We start from the raw sequence: 24241 nt of genomic DNA, 5'->3' as shown, positions 1-24241 counted from the left end.
AAAAACAAACTTAAAATTTTTTGGGGGTGGGGGCTCGTAGGGGCGGGTGGTTGGGGTGTGTAGTAGGTGGGTGGGGGGTCAAGGGTAGGGTGAAAAAATGAAATTTTGAAGTTGAAAATATTTATTAAAAACAAACTTAATTTTTTCTTCTTTTTGAAGGGGGGTTGCGGGGTTGATAGGGGGTTGATGGGGGAGGGGGCAAGGGTAAAATAATAAAAAATTGAAATTAGAAATATCTTTTAAAAGTAATTTTTAATATTTTTTTTGGGAGGGGGTGGGGCTAGGGGTAGGGTAAAAAAATTGAATTTAAAATCAAGCTTTAATTTTTTTTTTCTTTTGGGAAGGGGGTGGTTTGAGGGTAGGGACAAAATAAATTGATTTTTTCAACAAAAAAGTAATTGTAATTTGAAGTTGAAAGAGTGTTTTGGAAAATGTTTTCCTTACGTTTTGAAGGGAAGTCATTTTCCTTAAATTTGAGGAGAATGAGTTGATTTGGAAAGCATTTTCCAAAACATTTAACCCAATCAAACATGAAAAAATTGAAAAACATTTTCCGAAAAATGTTTTGCTTTATACCAAACGCACCCATAAGGTATAAACCAATCAAAAAATGCCACAATTAACTAGATATTCATGCAATCACCTGTAATCTTCCTTACTCACGTTCCATTGTCTCCTAAATCCCATTAATTAATTTTACTCTCACTATTATTTTATATTGAGAAATTTGCACTTTTGGTCTTATTAAATATTAATAAAACTTAACTTTGATCTTTGTGTTTTTGTTTTGGAACTTTCATGAATAGCCACTAAATTTAATTATGCTTGATAGTTATAGTTTACATATTTATGTATTGTAGCTATAATTTAAGCTGCCTTGTTTGTATAATTTGTGGATTTGTATAATTCGCTAGTACATTTGTATAATTCAGTTATTTTATATAAACTCGAAATAATGAATTTAAACAATTACAAACATCAAAAGTGTAAACAGTTATACAAATTTTGAATTATACAAAAGTTATACAAATTATATTATACAAAATTCCGAATTATACAAACGTGTGAATTATACAAAACTAAGAAGTTGAGCCGCGCAATTATAGCTAAAAATAGGTTGCGAATTGTAATTAAGGCAAACTATAACTATGTTAACTAGTATATGTTTGACGCGTAATATTTCCTTTTTTTTTTTTAAATAGCTAAATACGTATATATTTTTTTAATTAATTGGTATATGCAATTTTGATCTTTCTAGTTGCAAATCGTACAAGTTTGATAAACTATTTAAGGGTAAATCTTTCAATTATTAATATAAAAATTACTCTTCTATCTAAATTTACCTGCTATTCTTTTTTCTTTTCAATTTACATTGAATACATAACTTAATCTTAACTTCTTCTTTTTTTAGTTTCGAAAGTCTTTTCTCTCTATTAAATTTATTGTCTAGCTAAATATCTTCACATATTCAAAAAAAAAATTCTCTCTCTTAAATTTCTTGTCTAGAGTTAAACATCTTCACATAAATTAAAGCAATAGAGTACCTTAATTTGTGTGTTTACTTTATTTTTGTGTATAACATAAAAATCTCGTTATTTCTATCTAATACTATCAAAATGTATAAATAAATAAATTAAAATTCAAAACAATGTTTGACCATATATTTTAAAAATACGTCTTCAAAAAATTTCCAAGTTCAAGTTGATCAGTTTTTGTAAGAAATTCCACTTTCACTCGAAAAGTTTAAATTCAAAAAATCAAACTCACAAAAACTCAATTGATCAAATTTCAACTTGAAAATCTACGGTCAAACATGATTTTTTTTTTCATCCAATGTCCGATATCGTATTAAAGCGCGACTAATTCATAATCACATCGCTTAGGCATCCATTGGCGATAAACGAGATAAATATACTTAAATCAAATAGAGAGAAGTATTGAAAATACACCTAAATTAGGTGTGAATTATTAGTTTCATCCATAAACTATTGATAACTTTAAAAGTATCATCTACTTGACTAACTGAACTTATAATAACCTCGATCTTACAACATGAGTGAAATACACCCCTAAATTCTCGCCAAATTGAGAAGTGTTTTCAACACTTCTTTCGATTTTTTATTAAGTTACCCACACAAGAGGTTGAAACCACTTGTTATGTCTTGTGGCAAATCGAGATGTATATCTAAGTTTAGTTAATAAAGTAAATGTGTGTTTTTAAAGTTGTCAATAGTTTGGAGATGAAATTAATAATTTGCATCAAATTTAAAGGTGTTTTCAACACTTATCTCAATCGAATATAAAAAGGTCAAAACTAAAACACTCCAATAATTAAGGGATTAAAAGTGCAATTACCTTAATTAAACAAAAATAAGTTAACGGTTTTACCAACCACCGTTCCCACAACTTATGAGACGCACAAATAAATGTCCACAAAATCCGCGTGGTGTAATTCAGCCCCCCCGCTCCAAGGGCAATATAGTACTTTCCATCCTCCCCTATTACCGTCTCCGCTATACAACTCTTAAATCACTCTGTTTCCATTTTATTATTTTCTGGTAAAAAATATGGAGAAGATGATTTGATTTTTGCATGAGAGAGGGTAGTTGCGTGTATAAATACACAGACAGGAAGATACTTGTCTCTCATCAATACACGCTTTCTCTCTCTAAAAATCTTTTATGTTTCTCACTCTTTGAGAAACTCAAAAATCGTCTCCATATTTTTACTTATTGGGTTCTGAAACAAAAAAAAAAAAACGGTAAGCGAATCTTTATGTTAATTTTATTTTGTTTATATTATATTAGTTCTTGTTTACGATTCATGATATGGGTATTTTTTTATTTTTTTAAAAAAGTTCATGATTTTAGCTAGATCTGGGTTTGAAATGCTCATATGTATTGATTTATTGTATTGACATTGTAGCTTGTAATCCAGATCTATAATTGATAATGATAATGTTGGGTTTTTTCAGAGAATCATGTTGGATCTGATGATTTCTGTGCTTTGAATTTTTTGTGTTTTTTTTTTTGGAATAATGAGATCATATTGTCTACTTGATTAGTTTGTTATTTGTTGCATAATTGGTTTGTTTGATATTTTTTTCTGGTTTGTGTGATATTTCTATAGTTCATTTCATCCCTGATCTGGGGAAATTATGTATTTGTTCATGCATAATCACTACCATTAGGGTTGTCAATTCTTTGATGTGCATGGAGTTTGTTTTTGTTGGTGTATGTTTGCTTTATTCAACATTCATGATGTGGTTTAGTTGATTTTTAGTTCTCAGATGTTGTTACCTGGTTATTAATCTAAATAAAGAACTCATTTTTATGTATGTTGCTCGTACTCTCCAAAAATGTGGCTGCATCTGTGTCGGATTCTCCAATAATACACTACTTTTGGAAAATCCTACACTCACTTAACATTTTTTAAGAGTCCGAGCAATTTAGGTTTTTTTTTTGCCTTTGTGCTTTTCTTAAGCTTTTTTGACAGTTGTTGATTAGATGAAGTTAATTCTTTTTTATTTCAGGGTTTGAGTTGCTGTTAAGCTCTGAATATATTTGAAATTCGACATCAAAATGTCTAACTATACCCCAAAGAATATACTCATTACTGGGGCCGCAGGGTTTATTGCATCTCATGTTGCAAACCGCCTTGTTCGGAGTTACCCTGAGTACAATATTGTGGTCCTTGACAAGCTTGATTATTGCTCAAATCTGAAAAATCTTTCCCCATCTCGGTCTTCCCCTAATTTCAAGTTTGTTAAGGGAGACATTGGCAGTGCTGATCTTGTTAACTACCTTCTCATCACCGAGAACATTGACACTATAATGCACTTTGCTGCTCAGACCCATGTCGACAACTCCTTTGGTAATAGCTTTGAGTTCACCAAGAACAACATTTATGGCACACACGTGCTATTAGAGGCATGCAAAGTTACTGGTCAGATCAGAAGGTTTATACATGTTAGCACTGATGAGGTTTACGGAGAAACTGATGAAGATGCTGTTGTAGGAAACCATGAAGCCTCGCAACTTCTTCCCACAAACCCATATTCAGCCACAAAAGCTGGGGCTGAAATGCTTGTTATGGCATATGGAAGATCATATGGATTGCCTGTTATCACCACTAGAGGGAACAATGTGTATGGTCCCAATCAATTTCCTGAGAAGCTAATCCCAAAGTTCATACTTTTAGCTTTGAATGGGAAGCCTCTTCCTATTCACGGAGATGGTTCAAATGTTAGAAGTTATCTCTATTGTGAGGATGTTGCTGAGGCTTTCGAAGTTGTTCTTCACCGAGGTGATGTTGGTCATGTTTATAACATCGGGACTAAGAAAGAGAGGCGAGTGATTGATGTTGCCAAAGATATATCCAATCTTTTTAACAAGGATCCAGACGCAAGCATTCAGTTTGTGGAGAACAGGCCCTTCAATGACCAGAGGTATTTCCTAGATGATCAGAAGTTGAAGAACCTGGGTTGGTCCGAGAAGACCACCTGGGAAGAGGGTCTGAAAAAAACGATGGATTGGTATGTCAATAATCCTGATTGGTGGGGAGATGTCTCTGGGGCATTGCTTCCCCATCCTAGAATGCTGATGATGCCTGGTGGGGTAGAGAGAAATTTGGATGGAGCTGAAAAAGATGATTCTGGATCATCTGAGATCTCAGGAAACGCCAACCATACCGGAATGGTAGTTCCAGCTTCCAAGACCAGCAACTCCCCTAGTAAATCACCTTATAAGTTTTTGATTTATGGTAGGACTGGGTGGATTGGTGGTCTCCTAAGCAAACTGTGTGAGAAACAGGGAATTCCTTATGAGTATGGAAAGGGACGTCTGGAGGATCGCTCACAACTTTTGTCAGACATTCATGCTGTGAAGCCCACACATGTATTCAACGCTGCTGGTGTCACTGGTAGGCCCAATGTTGATTGGTGTGAGAGTCATAAGACTGAAACAATCCGTACGAATGTTGCTGGAACTCTAAACTTGGCAGATGTTTGTAAGGAGAATGGTTTACTAATGATGAATTTTGCAACCGGTTGCATATTCGAATACAATGCTGCACACCCAGAAGGTTCTGGCATTGGATTCAAAGAGGAAGACACACCCAATTTCACCGGTTCTTTCTATTCAAAGACCAAGGCCATGGTAGGTACTCGTTAAGATTCTCTGTTGCATGTGACCAAATCTTTTACAAATATTAATATAATTTGTTTGTTTCTTCCACCAGGTTGAAGAGTTGTTGAAAGAGTACCCCAATGTTTGCACCCTCAGAGTCAGGATGCCAATTTCTTCAGACCTCAACAACCCCCGTAACTTCATCACCAAGATTAGCCGCTACAATAAAGTGGTCAACATTCCCAACAGCATGACAATTTTGGATGAGCTTCTTCCAATTTCAATCGAGATGGCCAAGCGTAATCTCACAGGCATATGGAATTTCACAAACCCTGGTGTTGTGAGCCATAACGAGATCTTGGAGATGTACAAGAAATACATAAACCCAGAATTTAAATGGTCCAACTTCACACTGGAAGAGCAGGCTAAGGTAATTGTTGCACCTCGCAGTAACAATGAAATGGACGCGTCCAAGTTGAAAAAGGAGTTCCCTGAGTTGCTGTCTATTAAAGAATCATTGATCAAAAATGTGTTTGAACCAAATAGAAAAACTTCTGCATAAGAAGCCCTCAGGATGTGGAGAGCAGACTTCTGGTTTGGATCAATATGCTACTTGACTTTGTACTCTAGTTTAGTGATTATTCATCATTAGTAGCCAACATTTTAAAATATTCAGGTTCTTACTGGTGTCTAGAATTCCTAGTCTATGTTGTCAATTTATCAATGAGTTTAATGTGCTATGAGGTGGTTTTTGTGGGAGTTCCCCATGCATCTTTGGTCAGCTCGGGTCGATTTGTTGGATCTTAATATATATGGAATTATGAATTGTTTCTTGCTCCATTTGTGTTGTGTTGGTTTTCTTTATATTGATTGGGAAGTAGTAGCTTTGTGTTTTGCCAGTATGAAATGTATAGAACCATTTCTGTTGTGCTCCAGCAGTAAACAATGCAAGGGCATGCTTAGTTTGGATTGTTTTTATTTAGTTTTGTAAACGCACAATACAACATACTCAGTGTAATCCCTAAAGTTTGGAATTCAGCCTTCTGGGATATCTAATAAAATAGTCCACAAAAAGACACTTAGACTTTTGAAGTTCATTTTATTAAGCGACTCCAACAAGGGCTTGTGATTTGAGTTGCTTGGTTCTGTCCACTTCAATTTGGTCGTCTCACTTTCTCTTTCCTTCTTTAACAACTCTTTAATTCTAAATTTTCATCCGACACGCTTATAATTTTGTAAACTTCGTGCCCAGTCAAAGATTAGACAGAATAATTGACACGGATGGAGTATGTGCTAGCATGAAGGTTATTTTCTTTACTTTGTAGACTATTGAATGCAAACATCTATATCCAAAGGAAAGAAGGTATAAAACGTTTATTCAATATCATCCCATACAAATCTCCCTCAATCAAGAACTTGGTACCGATCATTCATCACTTGATGCAACCAGCATCATCTATCCTTCTTTTTCATGATGTCCCATTTGAAATAGGTGCTTCAGCTAGTTCCCTTAGAAAAGCAACAACATCGTCAGGCGTATTGAGCAGATACCGAGCATTTGTACGAGTCCTGCCAACTGCACAAGAGAAGTAATTCTCCTTCTTCAGATCCAGCACATTCCATGACACATTTTCAGGTGAGGGCCGTCGTCCATTGGAAGTTTTCTTATCCGAGTTTGAAACTGGCCTGTTCCTATTCTGAGATGACTTTGAGCTAGTTCGACTAGAAGGGAGTTTTGGAACTGATCGCCTTTCCCCGGGCACCTTTGGTGCATCACTGACCTTACTTCTTGGCATACCAATGCAGTCAGAAGGAAGCTCTGGCTCAAAAAATGTATATACATCCTCATCCTATATTTACAAAGGCAACAGACATAAGTGTAGCAATATAATGGACAGTGCTTACAACAGCATCAAAATTCAAGATGTACACATAAAAACAAGAATACAGATGCAAATGATCAACCTATCCCTACTTTGATTCTTTCAAAAAAATAAATAAATTGAAAGATAAGTCGGATTACTTTATCAAAATCTGGAACTAGAATAAATAAATTGAAAGATAAGTCGGATTACTTTATCAAAATCTGGAACTAGTTAAACAGACAGGGGGTTACTCTGAATTATAAAGTTCAAAGCTCACAGCAATGGCAATACTAACTTGAAGTGAGGACATTTTGAAGGCTTCAAAGAATTTACCTTCCCCAGAAAATGCCCTATGCATAAAACGTAATCAATTGGTGTTGCAATGGCTTTACTGTGTACGATCTCCCCCAGTATACGATCTATTGCTGCTCCCTGCATGTGTGTGTATATACATGAGTGTACGAGGATAGGGAAAAAGAATTGTTACATAAGAAACAATGTTGTCACCTTTGTAACACCAACTGCTCGGACCTCAACGGAGCGGAGTCCTTGTACAACATCAACAGATGCATTTGATATTGGACCTGTCCAGAGATGCTGAAGCATGTCTCTAGCTTGCAATCTTCCAAATTCAACATCTAAAAGGACATGGAAGAACCCCCACCAAAAAGAAGAAATGTATAAAGAAAAAGGAAAAAAGGAGAAAGAGAATTGACACACCAAGGCAAGACTAAACTTTGAATAGCTACAAACAAGAAATGCATGACTGAAATATCTTGAAAATGGATGATGAAAGTAAGATCACCTGCATACTTGTAATTCCAAACAAGTGAAGTTTCACGTTGTTCAAAGTGAGATCTCGGTGTCCTTTCAGTGAAGTACTCGAAGACGTGCTGAATATTGTCAAGAGAATCAGAGAAGTTAGAGCTGAAAGATGCACTAACAGAACCTAGCTACACATGCTCATACCTTTACACTATCAACCCAGTCCATGTTTAGGTGTTCTGGCATGGTTGTCATCCATACACCGTTTGTAGATCGCAAAAACATTCCATTTTCTGCTGCTAACCACATGTTGTACTCGCTGAAGTTCTGCAAAAGTACAAATTTCACATGGGGAAACGTCGCTACAGTTGAGGGAATTGAAATATTGCTAGTTGTAAGGCAATACATCATCTAAGACGTTTCTATCACTTCCACTGAGGACAACGACTGTTGTCTTTGGGTCGTTACAAATCGCGAGCAATGATTCTTTCAACTCAGGATGCAATTTCAGTTCCATTTCTTTGATTTGATCTCCACCTCTTCTTCCAGGGGTATCCACCGATTCTGTCAGTGTAGAATTGAAACCCTGTTTTTGAGGACCACCATAATGAAATCAAGAAATTGTCATTAACTTAGCTAGTTGCTGCATATACTGATCAAAGAAAAGAAATTGCATTCGAAAAAAAATATAATATCGCACAAATTTAGGCTTAGAGCTTAAGTTCCCGTAGAAAGGCAATGGGAAAGGGGAGGCTGCATCCACTCTTCACCATACGTATAACCCCTTAACACAAATGCCTACCACTAACTGGAGATTTTCCTCCAAAACACCTTCCCCAGATCATCAAGGCCCCTAATCATGGTAGCGTCCTAGATCCATTCACTCAAATATGCAAACAAAAGCAGCACCAACTTGGACTCAAGTGCACATGTCAAATTCAAACACACAGTTGGAGTGATATTCAAATTTGCATAGGATTTTTCCACTAACGTGATTCATCATCTAAAGCCATATAGACAGACTTTCTGCAACATATGAACTCTTCAATGCACAAAAAATTATCATCAATGTCAGAGTCATTAAGTACAGTACAGAAGTCAACTGTAAGCTTCTGTATAAGTAAAAGTTTCAGGCAAATTTCTTTTGAAAAAGGAGCGAGTGATACCAATATTAGTAGACGATTATTGGAAAAGGAATAGCGCTCAATTGCATCACTGATGTTAAGCCGGGGCGGAACTTTTCTTATCCTCTGTTGAGCTTCAATAACAGTATCATTTAGTTCACTGCAAAGAAGAGGAATAGTGACTAACTAAGATACAAACAAAGTTTATCAATATGAAGCCCCATTAAAAGCTTCAAGATAATCTCAGTTAACATGACAATTGTTAAATTATGCCTATAGTATCCGTGCTGATGAGTGATTAACACAGTTGATAAAAAGAGTGTTGTTTAATATCAAGAGAACAATATGACTAAACACAGAAATGACCAAGGTAGATATGCAAACTATATAAGATGATGCATCTAATCATTCTCAAGGTAGGCATACCCTCAACGAGAGTTTGCACATTCTGACATAAGATCCCTAGCTATAAACAGGCTGGCTGTAGATAAATTTTAATGACTCCAAGAATACAATTATATAAATCCTGAGGAATAAGCTGGGGCCAAAGTAAAACAGCTGGGGTCACATTGCATGGCTTTATACTATTATTACTCTTTCGCCATCACACAGTGTTTAGTCTGAAGAATAATTCAAGAGGTTCTCTCATAAGTGGCAGTGATTAGGTGAATTTCTGTGTTAGCTTTACGCTCTTAATGTCTTCTTACCTCACAAAAGTCTCAGCCCATTCTTGAGCAGTATGGGTAGTCACATGGAGAAAGTTATGCCTGTGGCGTTTTTCTCTTTCTTCAGCTGACATATTTAAAGCTTGCCCAATCGACGCAGCAACCTCTGTTATATTCCATGGATTCACCAGAATTGCTCCAGCACCTAATGATTGTGCAGCACCTGCAAACTACAAACAGAGGAGGCACAATACAATCAGTGACCTAAAACAAAAACTTAATAAAATATCATAATATTTTTAGTAACAAAATTCATGCATCATTTTTTCGAAATTTGTTTTTTTAAATGCAAAGCTATAAAGTTATCATTTTAAGAATTAATTCATTCACTATTTATTTTCATGGACAAATAAAAACAATTGTTGTAAAAAAATTAAGTTTAAAATGGTATATAAAATTGTCATAAACAGAGGGGAAAAAAAGAAGAAGAAGAATGAAGGTACGGTTAGCTTTGTCAAAATCTTTTTATTGGAAAATACTTTTCTTTTCATTTGGAAAAAGGATTGTGTCAAATATTTTTATAGGAAAAAAAGAAAGCCAAATTTCAAGAGAAAGTTAGGATAACTATAATCTCGTTTTTGTTTTCTATAAACAGTTAGCTTTGTCAAAATCAATTAGCAACTAAACACGAAAATATCCGTAAGGTTATGTCTAATTTTAGTTTTCATTTTATCTCTTCACAATAGAGAAAAACATAAAATATTTTTTTTTTTAAAAACAATAGTAATTATGACATGAGAGGAAATAGAATTGCAATGAGATATATGATTATTACTTCGCTGAGAATAAGGACCCCTTTTTTCAACTCTTGGCAGGCTACAAATTCATAGCTGACGAGGTTCATGCCATCTCTTAAAGAGGTAACCAACGCTACATCTGATGAACAAGACATTGCCAACTTATCAAATACAATAGGAACTAACATGCAACTACCAAAAGAATTTAGCTAATGAGGAAAAACAACTGAATTAATGATTAATATATATATATATTTTAAATTATCATCATGTCAATATTATTATCTCACCATTCTATAATCTTGAACAAATAGGAATATAACAAATATGATAGAACAAGTAGCATTAGTAAAACCTTCCGTTTTCTTCAGGATCGCAATAAGGAAAATATGGACTTTGGCATGTATATGCTTTCAGAATGTGTCAAAAACATACTTATCCAATTATCCCTCATTCAGAACCTGGAGCACAACTTATGCATTCTCTAGCGAATAAAGTTATGAACCAATTCCAGATTTACAATCTATCTATTCCATTGCCAAACTAATTTGTTATGTCCAGAAGAGTAGTGAAACTACAAGAATCTTAAGCTTGTGAGAGTAATTAGCAAACCTGAAGGGGAAACAACCTTAAGAAAAAACTATGCAGAGATATACCCTTTCTTTAAGATGTACTAACAGAGAACTATGATAATTAGGAGGACATCCATTTATAGACATACATTGCTAACCTCTTCTCATAGTTTATGTCAATTCCAATAGGACTCATACCAGGTGAGATTACCTAGTGTGCAGAAACAACTGAGGGGGGGAATGGTGTGTGGAAGCTTCTAATAGAACTATACAAGAATTGCAGAACTAAGTGCAAGATGAAAGGAATTACCAGTTACAGCATACAGTGCACATAATGCATGAAAGTCAAGAGAACGGTCCTGCATTCAGAAACGCATATTATCCATATTTCAGTCAAGAGAATGGTCCTGCATTCAGGCACAATGAATATGACAAAAAAAACTAACCAGATGATGAATAGGCACTGCAGTCAAAGTTCCAAACCGACCATTGATGCGTCCAACAATCTCATGAACTTGACTGGTAAGTTTTTGGTCTGCAAAAATATTAAGGTGAAAGCAAGTAAAATATCATACTTAAGCAAACATATATTATGACAAGCATCTGCATTTATGACCAAGTAAATCTCATTGAAACTCGACAGTTTTAAGGTCCAACATGGTTTTTGTCAATGTATTAGCATTACACACTTCAATTTTATTATAAAGTGAACCAAAGGAAAAAGCAGATAACCAACTCAACTAGTTTTCTCAACAAGTTCTATAGACTACAGATCATCATTGAGTGCCAAGCATAACGTTGTATACAGCGACAACAACCCAGTGTAATCCCACAAGTGAGGAACAAACAATAAGTTAATACAATTTTCTAATTGTATTTTCCGTTATTTATTATTCAATGAATGACTGATAAAGGATCCATTGATATTTTGTATTTGATGTTTCTGTTGCAGCACAAACTTCATAAAGGCTATAGCGTGGATGGTAAAATAAGGCAGGATTCTCTTAACATACAGTTTAACATCAATGAATGCCTTCAAATATCTTAACCAATATGGCAAGAATACATTAGGTTTAAGACAGAGAGATGGAAAGTGGAGAAGAAATAGTAGAAGGAGAGAGATTTATCTAATTTGGTCGGTTATATCTACTGTGCATCTATCTGCGTCTTTGGTAACAAGTTAGGAGTAATCAAGACGATCACATGGTTCCTAAGCATAGATATCCAACAATAAGAGGGCATTATATTCTGCACTAAATAGATTCATGATGGATTGCTGGTGGTATATGCCTTTTTCTGGGCCCTCAAGTCCGGATCATTAAACAGGATTTTCAAATTTTCAGTTTGGTAAGGAATATATGATGCTCCCCTAGAAATTTTTTTTAGGCTTCGACCAATAGACTTATGAATCAAAAACCTCCATTCAGCCATCAAAATATCTGATGACCGTACTGAACCAGAATAGTGGAAAACAAACTTTCCCTAAAGGCAGTAATGATAATAGGAGAAACGGAAAAAATAAATTAACTTAAAGGCATAAAGAAGAACTCAGAGTGGATCTGCTCGAGATAATACATTCAGGAACATCTGTTCTTGTTGGCACAGCAATTTGAAGCAAAACCACTTTATCACGCCAGTACGGATTTTCTTCAAGGAACTTCTCAAATGCCAGGATCTTCTGGGGAATTCCTTTAATCATATCAAGGCGATCAACTCCTAGCATAACCTGTGATTAAATTTCTTTAGCAAAAACTAAGCAAGTATAAAAGTTTCTAGGACATGCAATTAAATATTTCTAATGCATGGCCAATGCATAAAATTGTGCAGTAGCTATAAGTGTCATCCTCTTTTCTTACTACAGGCAAAACAGAAGAAAGTGATATGAGTTTGATATACATAAAAGTGAAATAACACCATAAGAAATGGTTAGCAAGAACACTAGACTGACAATTTTGCAACTAAAGGTGAGGAAATTCCAGTTAGCCTTCAAAAAAGTTGAAATGTTCATGAATTAGAAGCAAATAAACTTTCACCTTCGAATGAGAGAAGGGGTTGGACTTTGTATAAACAGAAAAGTGGGGAAATACATCTAACCCTAGTAAAGCCACATGGAAATTCCAAGAAGCCACATCTGTTTGAAGAGACCAAAACAACGGAACACAATTACTCCTGGCAAATGCAAACAAATATCTCTTTCTTCCTTTTTCCTTTTCTCTCTCTCTCTTTTGTTTATGTCCAATTTCAACACTTAGATATCTACTGTTGGATAATAGAAGAAGTTTTAGTAAGAAACATCTGACTCTCTAAATGGTAACTATACCAACTAAAATAACACAAACATGTATTTAACATTACGCCTTTAAGATACCCTTTCTAGTGTGTAACATTACGCCTTTAAGATACCCTTTCTAGTGTGTAGTGAACTGGAAGAATTTTGTTTGATTAAAGCACATGAAAATGTAGTGATGACAGGTCACCGTAGGATTTGAAAATATCATACTATTATATATGTATCACCCATTTTATCAAAACTAGCTGTTAGGAAAGGGAGTCATTAGTTTTATCAATCTTTGGTTGAACGACATAAGGTATAATTTTCAGAAGATGATGGTAAAATTGGCCAAGATGGATCCAGGTCTTGACCAAATCTGGCCTAAGGAACTATAGGTAGAAAAAAATACAACATCGACCGAATTCAAGGCCAAGATTTCACAATTAAAAGTAGGCAATGAAATTGGTGAAGAAAGTCTCAAAAAGCAAGTTCCCCCCAATGTGATGCGCAGCATGTAAAAATGAACATTTACAATTAGACAAAACAACAAAATATTTCTTACTTCATGAAAATGATATCATGCCAAAAAAGAAAAACTTGGTCAGATGGAGAGAGGATCCAGAGTCGGGAGAGACATACCTTTCTCCCAGCAAATCTCTCTTTTAGTTCTTTTATGTGTTCCTGAACTTGAGCAACTTCAAGTGCTCGAATAAATCGTTCTGAATCTATACCAATGGGAAACTGTACGAACAGGAACAATTTAAAATGGCTCAGAAAGAAATCAAAGTAGACATTTCTAAAATGACTCGGAAAGAAATCAAGTAGATATTTCACAAGGCCAAGTACATGAAATCGTCTAGATGAGGATTACGGAAGTTCTTAAAGAAGAACTGCAGGGTGAAAGTGTAGAAAGTTTAACTTTAACATACCGCAGCAACGCGGGTCAGTCTACCTTGATCTTCTACTCCTTCAGGAGTTCCTTCAAGTCCCAGGATACGAGTACATGCACTAACAAAATGCCTTGCATAGTCATAGGTATGAAAACTGCAAATTAAATTTAGCATATAGGTCCATTAGAAGATCAAATAAAAAACCATAAAAAATAATTAGCTTTCCTAGCTTGAGTAACAAAAAATGATATTAAATCATCAAACTATGCAAATATAGGTCAAAGACCAAAGGACTTTCATTACATACAGGTAAAGAGACAAAAAATCACACAGGAAGGTGGACAACACTTCCTTAACAAACCAAGATGTTGAAGATATACCATGAAGTGGACATTCTGCAAGATACAACCCGAAACACGGTAACATGGAAATCCACAGATGAGAATAGACTATAATCATTGGATAGTCAATAAACAGACAGTTACAAAGTTACCAGTGAAACCAGCACATCCCCTTTTATGCTACAATTTGTTAGTCAACTTAGCCAGCACTTTTCTTTTACAAGTCAACTAGGCCAAATATATATCTTTTACATGCAGCTTTTTAAGTTATACTTTATTGATTGAGTGTGTTGCACAATCACACTAGGGGTTGCCAAATCGTATCTTTCAAGACATGCCTCATTAGGTAACGTTAATGAGAGGCGGAGATCTAACCAGTAATATGTTAAGTATTTCTTTTTATAATGGTGCCACTAGTGTGTTATTTCTAGTAATGAAAGCCCGCAATTAGAATCCACAAATTTAGAATTCAAGATGCTTGCATTTCATTACTTCAACTTTCACTCTCAGCACAGACAGTCAGGGATCTCATAGTCTAGGTCCCACCAACTATTTCCAGGCAGTAGCGCCAAAATTATGAAGGTTAAACTAAAATGAAAAGTTTGCTCTTAGATGCTATGCAGGAGAATAAGTTGTTCAGAGGGGTTTACCCAACCAAGTCAGCAGCAAGAACTGCTCGGAGCAGCTCTGATCTAGAAGGCAATGTCCTGTGTATTTCCGAGGATGGAAAGGGTGTGTGTAGAAACCAACCGACTTTCATTTGGCTGTTGTAATCCTTGAGACATTTTGGCAGGAACATGAGATGGTAGTCATGACACCATACCACATCACCTTCTTCATAATGTTCATTCACAACATCAGCAAACATTTGATTTGCTTTCTTATAAGCAGCAAACTGAGACTGGAAACTTCTGGTAGTCGCAAGGCGGTCTTCTTGCGGAAGTCCAAGATAATGGAAAAGAGGCCACAATATGTTGTTGCAGTAACCGTTGTAATACTGATGAACAATTTCTTCATCCAGGAATACAGGGATACACCTCTACAAAGAACAGTATCAAAAGGGTAAACAAGTGCAAAATATAGGTAAAGCAATCTTCTTGGAGGGAAAAGAATGTAAAGCAATCTCCAAATTGCTAAATTCAAAAAAAGCAAGAGAAGTGTGGTAAACTGCAACATGGTGGCAAAAACATGAAGAGGTGATGTATTAGACCTTTTCTGCCAGTGCCTTAGTAAGTGCCCTCTGCCCAGCCTCATCTGGCACATTCACACCTGCCCAACCAATCCATCTAGCCTCAAACTCCTTCACACCTTCAATAAATTATTAACATAACTATTAGACCCTCTTTTCAACAATATGAATATGAAACTCGCAAAATAGATAATTAGTGTTCAGGTAAACAATAAGAGTCAAAATGTAAAAATAGAAATGACTGAAAAGACGCTAGCTTACCAAGAAGAGCACTAACGAGACCTCCACCACTTATCTCTAGAGACCAGGATTCCTCGCCTCTCCTTACTGCAGAGACAGGTAACCTATTTGCCACAACCAAGAGTCGTTGTCTGGTGGGCTTTCCATCAGGCCGCTCCCATCCTTCATTATATGCTAGTGCAGCTCCTTCCAGGTACTGTTCAACATATGAAACTCCTCCATTATCAGCTTCTCCTTGGCGAAAATCATTGTCAGAGAGCTCGTTTCCCCTATTGTTATCAGTAGATTCATTTGGAAAGTGAGAAACTTTGCTACTTTTCCTTAGCTCTCTTTCTCTCAATAGCCTCTCCAATCGAGTGCTAGCAACCGCCTGGTTGCCGGTATACTTGTTCCCAGGCATCTGTCTAGAACAAGACCTCCTATGATGAATTTAATAGAGTTATGGTGTCCCTGGAAACAACCATCTTTCATAATAAGAAGTAATAAAAGATGAAACTCCCGCGTGAATTATATAAGAACTTATACAATTCCACAATAGACTCAAGTACAAACAGTGAAAATGCAATTTCACAGCCAAGGCTAACATATATGAATAGGACATCAGCATCCTAGCTGAATAAACCACTACAACAATTACACCACTTCACTAACCATATCACTCCATTTAGACCCATATAAATCCAATACTCAAAGATATTGAAAATCAGTACTAGAGAAAACAAGATTTATACTAAGAAAGAAGAGATAACGTGTGGAGAATGGAATCCACAGAATTCTCTAGGGAAATGGGGTCTACCACCCCAAGAATCTTGGCTTTTTATGTCCAGGATTTTTAATCAACCATTTTGTATAAATTCATTTGGTATCCCAGTTTCAGTTCAAGTAAACAAGCAAAATACAATAAGGCAAGTGTGAATATATAAAGACCCACCAGATTAAAAGAACAGCTATCAGATTCAGAGCGGACACCGGTTCAAACACATTGCATGCAGAAAATTACCAAAACCCGAATTCATTCCAATAAAATTGAGAAGCTATAAAAGACACAGGCACAGAGATTTTTGTGACAGCTAAACCATCTATAGCTAATTAACCCATTTCAGAAACCACGGCAAATCAAATTCCAAACTGGGTCAAATTACCTGTAAAACCGATGTGAAAAACAAGGAGAAGGATTTTGGCCTAATCTGATCTCAACATCGATATCCGGAAAAGCTTGATCACAACAATAATTATGAGTAATTATTAAAAATTAGTAACATTTCGTGATGAATTTGTGAAAGCAAATTGATAACCTTTGAGATGATTCCGGGTGGCAGAGGAATTATTATCATAGCTAAAGAGGGGAAGTGGAAGAGCAGACGAATCCTCGTGTAAGCTTTAAAAGGTGCATAAAGCCTTACAGCCATGCAGCTGACACACCAGATTTTTATTTTTCAGATTCCTATTTTAAAAGCCTCAAAGGCTGCGCGATTGCACATTCCTGGAATTAATACGAAATTACTCTCATATCTCACCCACCTCTAATTTTAATTCAGGATGATTATCAAAGTACTATATTACTTCCTCTTCCTAATTATTTGTCCACTTTTGAATTGATACATTTATTAAAAAATCAATTAATGATATAGTGAATTTATCATTTTACTCCTATTAATTATAAAGTGAATAAAAAAAAATTGCATTTTTCAAAGTAATTAGTCATTTAATTGAGGATATAATAGGTAACAAAAATTGTCTTTTCTTGATTTGTCAAAATGGACAAATAACTAGGGACAACTATAAAAGAAAAAATGGATAAGTAATTAGAGACAAAGAGAGTATTAAGTATTAATTTTAATTTTGATTAATGGTATATTTGCTATTTTATTATTTTGGGATAAGCCTTTAATAAACAAAGTAGATAATCAATAGTGTAAAATGATTTTTTTTAATCTCAGGAACTTGTATTTTCTTTTTTGTTTTCTTGGTGACTTGTATCCACAAATAAACTTAGCTTACGTTTGAACGTGATTTCAATCTTTTAAAAATGTAAAGCTTGATCCATAAATTTATATGTTGTAAAACGAAAGATCTACACTTTTAAATTTTGCAAAAAAAAATAAAAAAATCATGTTAAGCGTGAAATGATTATTTTAAAGAATAACTAGTTATTACTATTATTGAATTTTTATAAAATTATTTATAAAAAGGAATATAAAGATATGTGATTTATCAATATGATGTCTTAGGAGATTCTGATATTTTGTTTATGAAATATGATTATATATTGAAAAGCTTTTCATTATTTTCACAATTTGTGGAATTTTGCAATGCCCTTTCCGATTACTGCCTTGTGTTTATATATTAAAAAATAACCCTTTGTTTTAATTAAGGGACCCATATTAATGTAGCGTTGTCTCACCAACCTATACAAGGTGGGTCCAGTAAAGTATGAGGCTTCTAAAAATTCTCAACATAATCATAATTGTTAGTAAAAGTTTCAACAAATAATTTAAATGACACAAAGACAAGAGTCCATAAAAAATAATAATATGTTATGATAAGTTAAAATACTTCATAGCATGAAATGATATTATATTTGAGTTTATCATTAAATTAAGATTATAAGATTTAATTTTTTAATATTATTAAATTAAAATAGAATAAACAAATTTGTGTCTATGATGAGCTGTACATATAACATCAGAACCAATGTGGGTTCAATATTTATGATTCACGAGGTTAGCGTTCACATCAATCCTCATAACTAACCGAATCTTTTCCACAAAAACAACAATGAGAGCAATAACAAAAAAAAATCCACAAACTTTCTCTGATTTCTCTCTTTTGCAACAGTATAGTGGAAAATAAAGTGGAGGGTGGAATAGTGGATTGAACGAATACAAGAGAAAGAGATGTGACATTTACAGACTAATTCCAAGAATGAAATTATAAGGGAAATCCCAAATTATAATATTAGGTACGGATTTAGATGAACTCAATAATTTTTACTAGGCTTTGTATTTGAATTAAAATTGTAAACTCTAATATACGGTGTGTTGGTATGCCGAAAAAATTAAGTTCCTTAAAAATGAGAAAATGACCTTGTTAATGAAAATAGGGGAAAACAAGCTCCATAAGTAATATTTCAAATTTTTATTTATTTGCTTGACCACCCCATCCTTGTTATTGTTATATTACATATAAATATTTTTGAGATATAAGTATTGTTTTACTTACTTTTCAAACACTAGAAAATAAGTAAGAAAACTACTTATTTTCCAAAAAAGAATATTCAATGGCAAATATTTTTCCTTTGTATTAAACACACTCATAAGTTATAAGTTTTATCCTCCTTCCGTTCGAATTTATGTGTCACTTTTCAAATTTCAAACACTCAAACAAATTATCTTTGACCATAGTTTTTTCTATATATTTTATAAATAATAAAAAATTAATTAAAGAACTTTAAATAGTTACCCAAAAAAAAAAACAAAGAACTTGAGTGAATTTAACGTTTTTTAAAATTCTACAATCCACCTAAGCAAGTAAGACTAAAAATATCTAGTTTTTATTTTATTTTTTAATTAAATGTTTAGTTTACCAATTTCATGTTTTTTGAAATTTGGCAAGTTGAGTGGGCAAGCACAACAGTACAGCTCCCGCATTCAGAATGGAGTGGCGGACTAGCAGTGCACCTTTTTCACGTCAGCTTTGCAGATACACTTCCATTTGTACTCTCCTCAAAATTCAAAAATCTATCTAACAGTCCTAGATCTGACGAAGCAATTCTTTTCTATTTCATGTCCAACGATGTCTATATCTATATATAGTATATATATAAACAAACTTCATCCAAAAATCGTGCAAACAGAAAAGAGTATATATAGCAAAGTGCTTATCCAACCAGAATTTCAGCGATTTTGTGATAAATTTCATGCATATAGATAAACATCAACAATCGACAGATTCCAGAACGGAAAAAAAAAATATGAAAAAGGTACCTGAAATTAAAGCAGAGCGATGGCAAGGAGGGAGATCGATGATTGTTTAGATTCTCAAACACCGCGCAGAAAGTGCTTCTGCAAGTCTGCAACCAACTCAGCGATTTTGCGATCGCAAATTCAAATCCAGATTATTCAATCATGAAAAAATTTAATGCAACAAACATCGGACGGATTTCAGAAGAAGAATACACACATATATGTATATATACCTGAAATTGAAGGGGAGCGATGAATGATTAGATTCTGAAATTTGAAATGTGGTTAAAATTGAAAGAGAGAATGAATAATTATCTGTAGAGTATAGAGTGGCGGATGTTATATAGAGGGAGAAAGAGGAAGGCAGCTTTCAGGCTAAAAAAGAGAGAAGGGTTAATGCGAATAAAGAAGAGGCTAAAAGCAAAAGGCAGCTTTATATGTTTTTTTTTTGCTTCAGTGAAATGTGTACGTGCGCGCGCATATGAGAGGAGTATATTATACTACTACCCTATTACCAAGATTCTCAGAATCGCCAAAAGGCATTTTGGTGGGTGAGATGGCGGAATTAAATTTTTTATCAAGGAATTCAAAATTTGAAATATAAAACTAGTCAAAATAAGTTTAACATCTATTATATATATGTATATACATAAAATTAATTTTTTTTAATTATGTATAAATAATATGATTTTTCGTCAAGAAAAAAAACAAGTTGGCTCCGCCCTTGATGTCGGCCCTTTAATAGATGGATAGTTTCTTTGATATTATTTGGACAATCTCTAGAGTTGCTTTTTTTTTTGTTGAATTACATCCAATTTTTATTTTTTTTACACGATATTACAACAAGACTCAACCTAATTTAAATTTTCATTGACATGATTTGAATTATCTCTAGAGCTATTTTTTTTTTTGGTTGAATTATATCCATAATCTACCTTTTTACATGATATTACAGCAAGACTCAACTTAATTTAAATTTTTCAATATAAATGCAAGACAATAGCACTTTTTCTTAACCCCGTGCTTTCTTCACCTTTGCTCTTTTGATGACTCAAACTCACATCCTTAACCTTAAGGTTGAAAGCAAGAGGTGCTTAGGGCATTTTTCATTTACTTTTTTCGGGGGTTTGGCTTGGCTTGGCTTCACCGTGCCATGTGGGGGCTCCTTGTTCGTCAATCCAATTGCCTTGGAGTTAATTTCGTTATTGGCAAACCTTTAGTAAATTTACTATTTGATGGGATGGTTAGTTTCGTTACAAATTATATACGTATAATAAAAAGGATAGAGATCATGAGATTTTGATAATCTCTAATATGAGAGAATTGGAAAATCTCGAAGCTTAGTTGGTTGATTACTTAAATTTTCACTCCAATCCGTTACCCATTTCCTCTTTTTCTACAAAAATAAAATAAAATAGATTTTTTAATATGTATTATAATAAACAAATTATTGAGTTACGTTGTTAAATGAATCTAGGTCTTATAAATTAATTATTGGTTCACATGTACAGTAATTTTTGCTTGATTCTTATTATATATTAATTTGAGATTACTATAAAAATACACGAATTTCAAATTTTAAATCCACCTTTAAATTAAATTATGGAAGTAAACAAAATGGTACGAGATTGAGACATACGATCATTTGTATAGTCCGCTTCAATTTGTTTATGCATAATTGAGACATAACTATCGTAATATAATTAATATAGAAAGTACGAATATTTAACATGATATTATCACTATTATTGCATGGTGGAAATGATATGTTCATCTGTATTGGGCAAGATTATATGCCCTTGGATGATAGGGACATTGAATTTTTCTGACTTGTGTCCGTTTGAAAGAATTTATTCTTTTACACATATTACTTAGATAAATACATTGATTGCATTATCAAATAAATTTTATTTAAACATTTAAGTTATGATTTATTTCATCTTAACACATAATAAAATATTTATATTAGACATTTTCAACTCAAATTTTGAAAAAATAAATTGTACTTATTTTAACATATATATTGCTTAAATAAATTAATCATTCAAAATATGTCATTTTATTTTATTATACACATTAATCTCAATAAGACGTAAAACACAAACACATTGTAGCGGGCCCTTATATTCACAAAGCTCTTGAACCACTTTGGACCTACTTCGATTATCTTCTAACCAATTGTTGTCTCTGTATTTACATAATTTTGGTTTTTCAAAAGTAAAAAAAGAAAAATCATTAGTTATTATAATTTAACTAACAAAAAATTAAAATAACAAATGCAACAAAATAAATGTGATGTCCATAAGTCAAAGAGTGTCATGTAAATTAGGAAAATATATTCAAATTTGGCTTAATATTTCTCTTAACGACGGATACTATTATATTAGACCAAAAGTTAAACATATGAGAAGAGAGTCCTTGAGCAAATTTGACCTATTTTTCGAAATTAAGATATAAGTTCTGTGTTATCTTTTAATTTCAAAATAATATATCAAACCGACTTATTCGAAATTTTGAAAAAGAAAAGAAAGAATCTTAGTGTAACTTAGTAAAAATATCTTTTAAAATCTTATAAAAGAAATATTGTCTACCTTTCCAAATAACATTAATATGCATCATTCTTTTTAGCCATAGGAACATGTAAATTGAAAAAGAGAGTCATGTGTCACTTTTCCTAACTTTCTTAGATTTATTATTGACTCCACCACACACACACACACATATATATATATATATATATATATATATATGGACCTCAAAATCTTTTGTACAATAATTAGTAGAAGTGCAAATCTTGAGTACAAGAAGATATATAATAGTACTAGTAGTAGACTACTAAAAATTAAAGAATATAGTGCTAGTAGTAGACTATACTATAATAGTATAGACAAGAATTGCCTAAATTTTCAGTATTAAATTTAATGAGGAATCTCAAAGCATAATGCTAGTTGGTGATGACAAAAAGGGAGAGAAAAAAAGACATGCTTTTTGGCTTTTGCAAAGAGAACAAATCCATCTTTATAATATTAGCTATGATATACTTGGCATCAACTTAGAAAAAGTGACCAACATATATTGTGATGCAGTGGTGGGACTTTTCCATTCTTAATCAGATGTTTCGAGTTCGAGTCTTGAGTATGGAGAAAATCTTGTTGGGAGCGTCATCTTCGAATAGGCCCTACAATGCGCGATCCAAATTTAATTGGAGCTTCAATACGGACTCCGAACCGGATAGGAAACCAAAAAAGAAACTTAGAAAAAGTGAATGATAAAAAAGATGTTAGCTCACGTGACAGCCAAACACGTAATAACATTTTGCATTAATATAATAAAGAGAGATAAAACTATTCATCTTTGATTAGTTAGCTTAAGGTTAAACTAATCATATTAACTTGATTCGTTAGTATTTAATTATCACCTAAAAATAGTTTATTAGTTGACTTAACACTGTCCATCAACGTTTTCATGTCCTTTTATTCTTTTTGGTGGTCCTAGACTCTCAGGGATCTTTCCTTGATGCCACAGCCACACATGCATGCATCATGCCAGTGGTTGAATCGAGAATTTTTATTAGAAGGTTTAAAATATAATGAAATAAATACACGATTTTTTTAAAAAAAAATTAGCATTTATTATGTAACAAATTATAACCTTAAATATAATGTAATTTATTGTCAAATAGGTTGAAATGAACCCCTTGTACTCATGTGGTGCCGCCCTTGATGATGACGTCATGTTTTTTTTAGTCAAGATAGGAAATATAAGAAAATACTCACACAAAAAAGCCAATTAGGAATTCAACATCTAATATGTATGCTTAGAAATATAATTTTGACTTTAGATATACAGTGTAAATTTCTAGCAAGACAACACACCCCCCTGCTAGGGTATGGTATGGATTTTCGTAAAACTAGTTAAAGCGTAATTTCTAGCAAGATGACCCCACCCCCACCCCGGTCTAGCTAGGCTCGAACCCCATGAGTTGAGAAGAGGTGTGGTGTGTGCTGGGATATGGATTTTCTTAAAACTGGTTAAAGCGTGCGTAGACTGATCCTAATAACATATTTATAAAATAAAATAAATTAAAATGTGCCCAAGCTGACTCGAATCCATCGAATTTTAGATTTTTTTCAAATTTTAGGATAAGAAATATGAAACAAGAAGACATTAATCCAAGAGTACTAGGGACATACATAATGTGCCAAGCAAGAAGGTAATGGTTAATTTGGGGACAAAGAGAGAAGTTTGGCCCATTGCCATGCAGTTATAATATGATTACACGACAAATTGGTTCCCCCCCAATTGTACGTTTGTTGTTTTGATTCCAGAGAATTCTATATAAAAGCATGCAACTTTCATCATTTTTCTGTCTTCATGCAGCTTATATACATAAAAAAACTATTATCATATTTACTATTTTATATATTTTC

At 33.7% G+C, this 24241-nt stretch overlaps 2 protein-coding genes across 3 annotated transcripts; one reads left to right on the top strand and one right to left on the bottom strand.

The window, feature by feature from the left end:
* Positions 1-2562: 2562 nt before the first annotated feature.
* On the top strand, positions 2563-5966 carry LOC125877201 (trifunctional UDP-glucose 4,6-dehydratase/UDP-4-keto-6-deoxy-D-glucose 3,5-epimerase/UDP-4-keto-L-rhamnose-reductase RHM1). The gene is made up of 3 exons (XM_049558535.1): positions 2563-2761; positions 3533-5156; positions 5239-5966. The coding sequence occupies exons 2-3, from the start codon at positions 3582-3584 to the stop codon at positions 5686-5688; spliced, it is 2025 nt and encodes a 674-aa protein (XP_049414492.1). The 5' UTR covers positions 2563-2761; positions 3533-3581; the 3' UTR covers positions 5689-5966.
* Positions 5967-6486: 520 nt separating this feature from the next.
* Positions 6487-20211, bottom strand: LOC125877199 (alpha,alpha-trehalose-phosphate synthase [UDP-forming] 1). Of its 2 annotated transcripts, XM_049558534.1 has the most exons (19): positions 20045-20211; positions 19833-19918; positions 15868-16296; positions 15628-15725; positions 15068-15456; positions 14116-14230; positions 13826-13927; positions 12490-12640; positions 11361-11449; positions 11225-11273; positions 10381-10481; positions 9588-9775; positions 8923-9040; positions 8163-8342; positions 7961-8083; positions 7797-7884; positions 7499-7629; positions 7325-7423; positions 6487-6976 (listed from the first exon to the last, which is right to left on the bottom strand). In XM_049558534.1, exons 3-19 carry the CDS (start codon positions 16244-16246, stop codon positions 6596-6598), a joined length of 2781 nt encoding a protein of 926 aa, XP_049414491.1. In that variant the 5' UTR covers positions 16247-16296; positions 19833-19918; positions 20045-20211; the 3' UTR covers positions 6487-6595. The 2 variants fall into 2 exon arrangements, with proteins under 2 accessions (XP_049414491.1, XP_049414490.1); XM_049558533.1 differs by lacking the exons at positions 19833-19918; positions 20045-20211 and adding an exon at positions 16989-17275.
* Between the last annotated feature and the right edge of the window lie 4030 nt (positions 20212-24241).

The sequence above is a fragment of the Solanum stenotomum genome, chromosome 9, assembly GCF_019186545.1.
Source record: "Solanum stenotomum isolate F172 chromosome 9, ASM1918654v1, whole genome shotgun sequence".
In the NCBI taxonomy this organism is placed as follows: Eukaryota; Viridiplantae; Streptophyta; class Magnoliopsida; order Solanales; family Solanaceae; genus Solanum; species Solanum stenotomum.
Note: the sequence above shows the minus strand (reverse complement) of the source record. Positions and strands in the feature narration are given on the sequence as shown.

Coding starts and splice junctions, on each gene's coding strand:
- LOC125877201 (XM_049558535.1), top strand. CDS start 3,582: ATGTCTAACTATACCCCAAAGAATATACTCATTACTGGGGCCGCAGGG. Junction 5,157..5,238: donor ATTCAAAGACCAAGGCCATG/GTAGGTACTCGT, acceptor TTCTTCCACCAG/GTTGAAGAGTTGTTGAAAGA.
- LOC125877199 (XM_049558534.1), bottom strand. CDS start 16,246: ATGCCTGGGAACAAGTATACCGGCAACCAGGCGGTTGCTAGCACTCGA. Junction 12,641..13,825: donor AGAGATTTGCTGGGAGAAAG/GTATGTCTCTCC, acceptor ATTTAATCACAG/GTTATGCTAGGAGTTGATCG. Junction 11,274..11,360: donor CAGTGCCTATTCATCATCTG/GTTAGTTTTTTT, acceptor TTCTGAATGCAG/GACCGTTCTCTTGACTTTCA.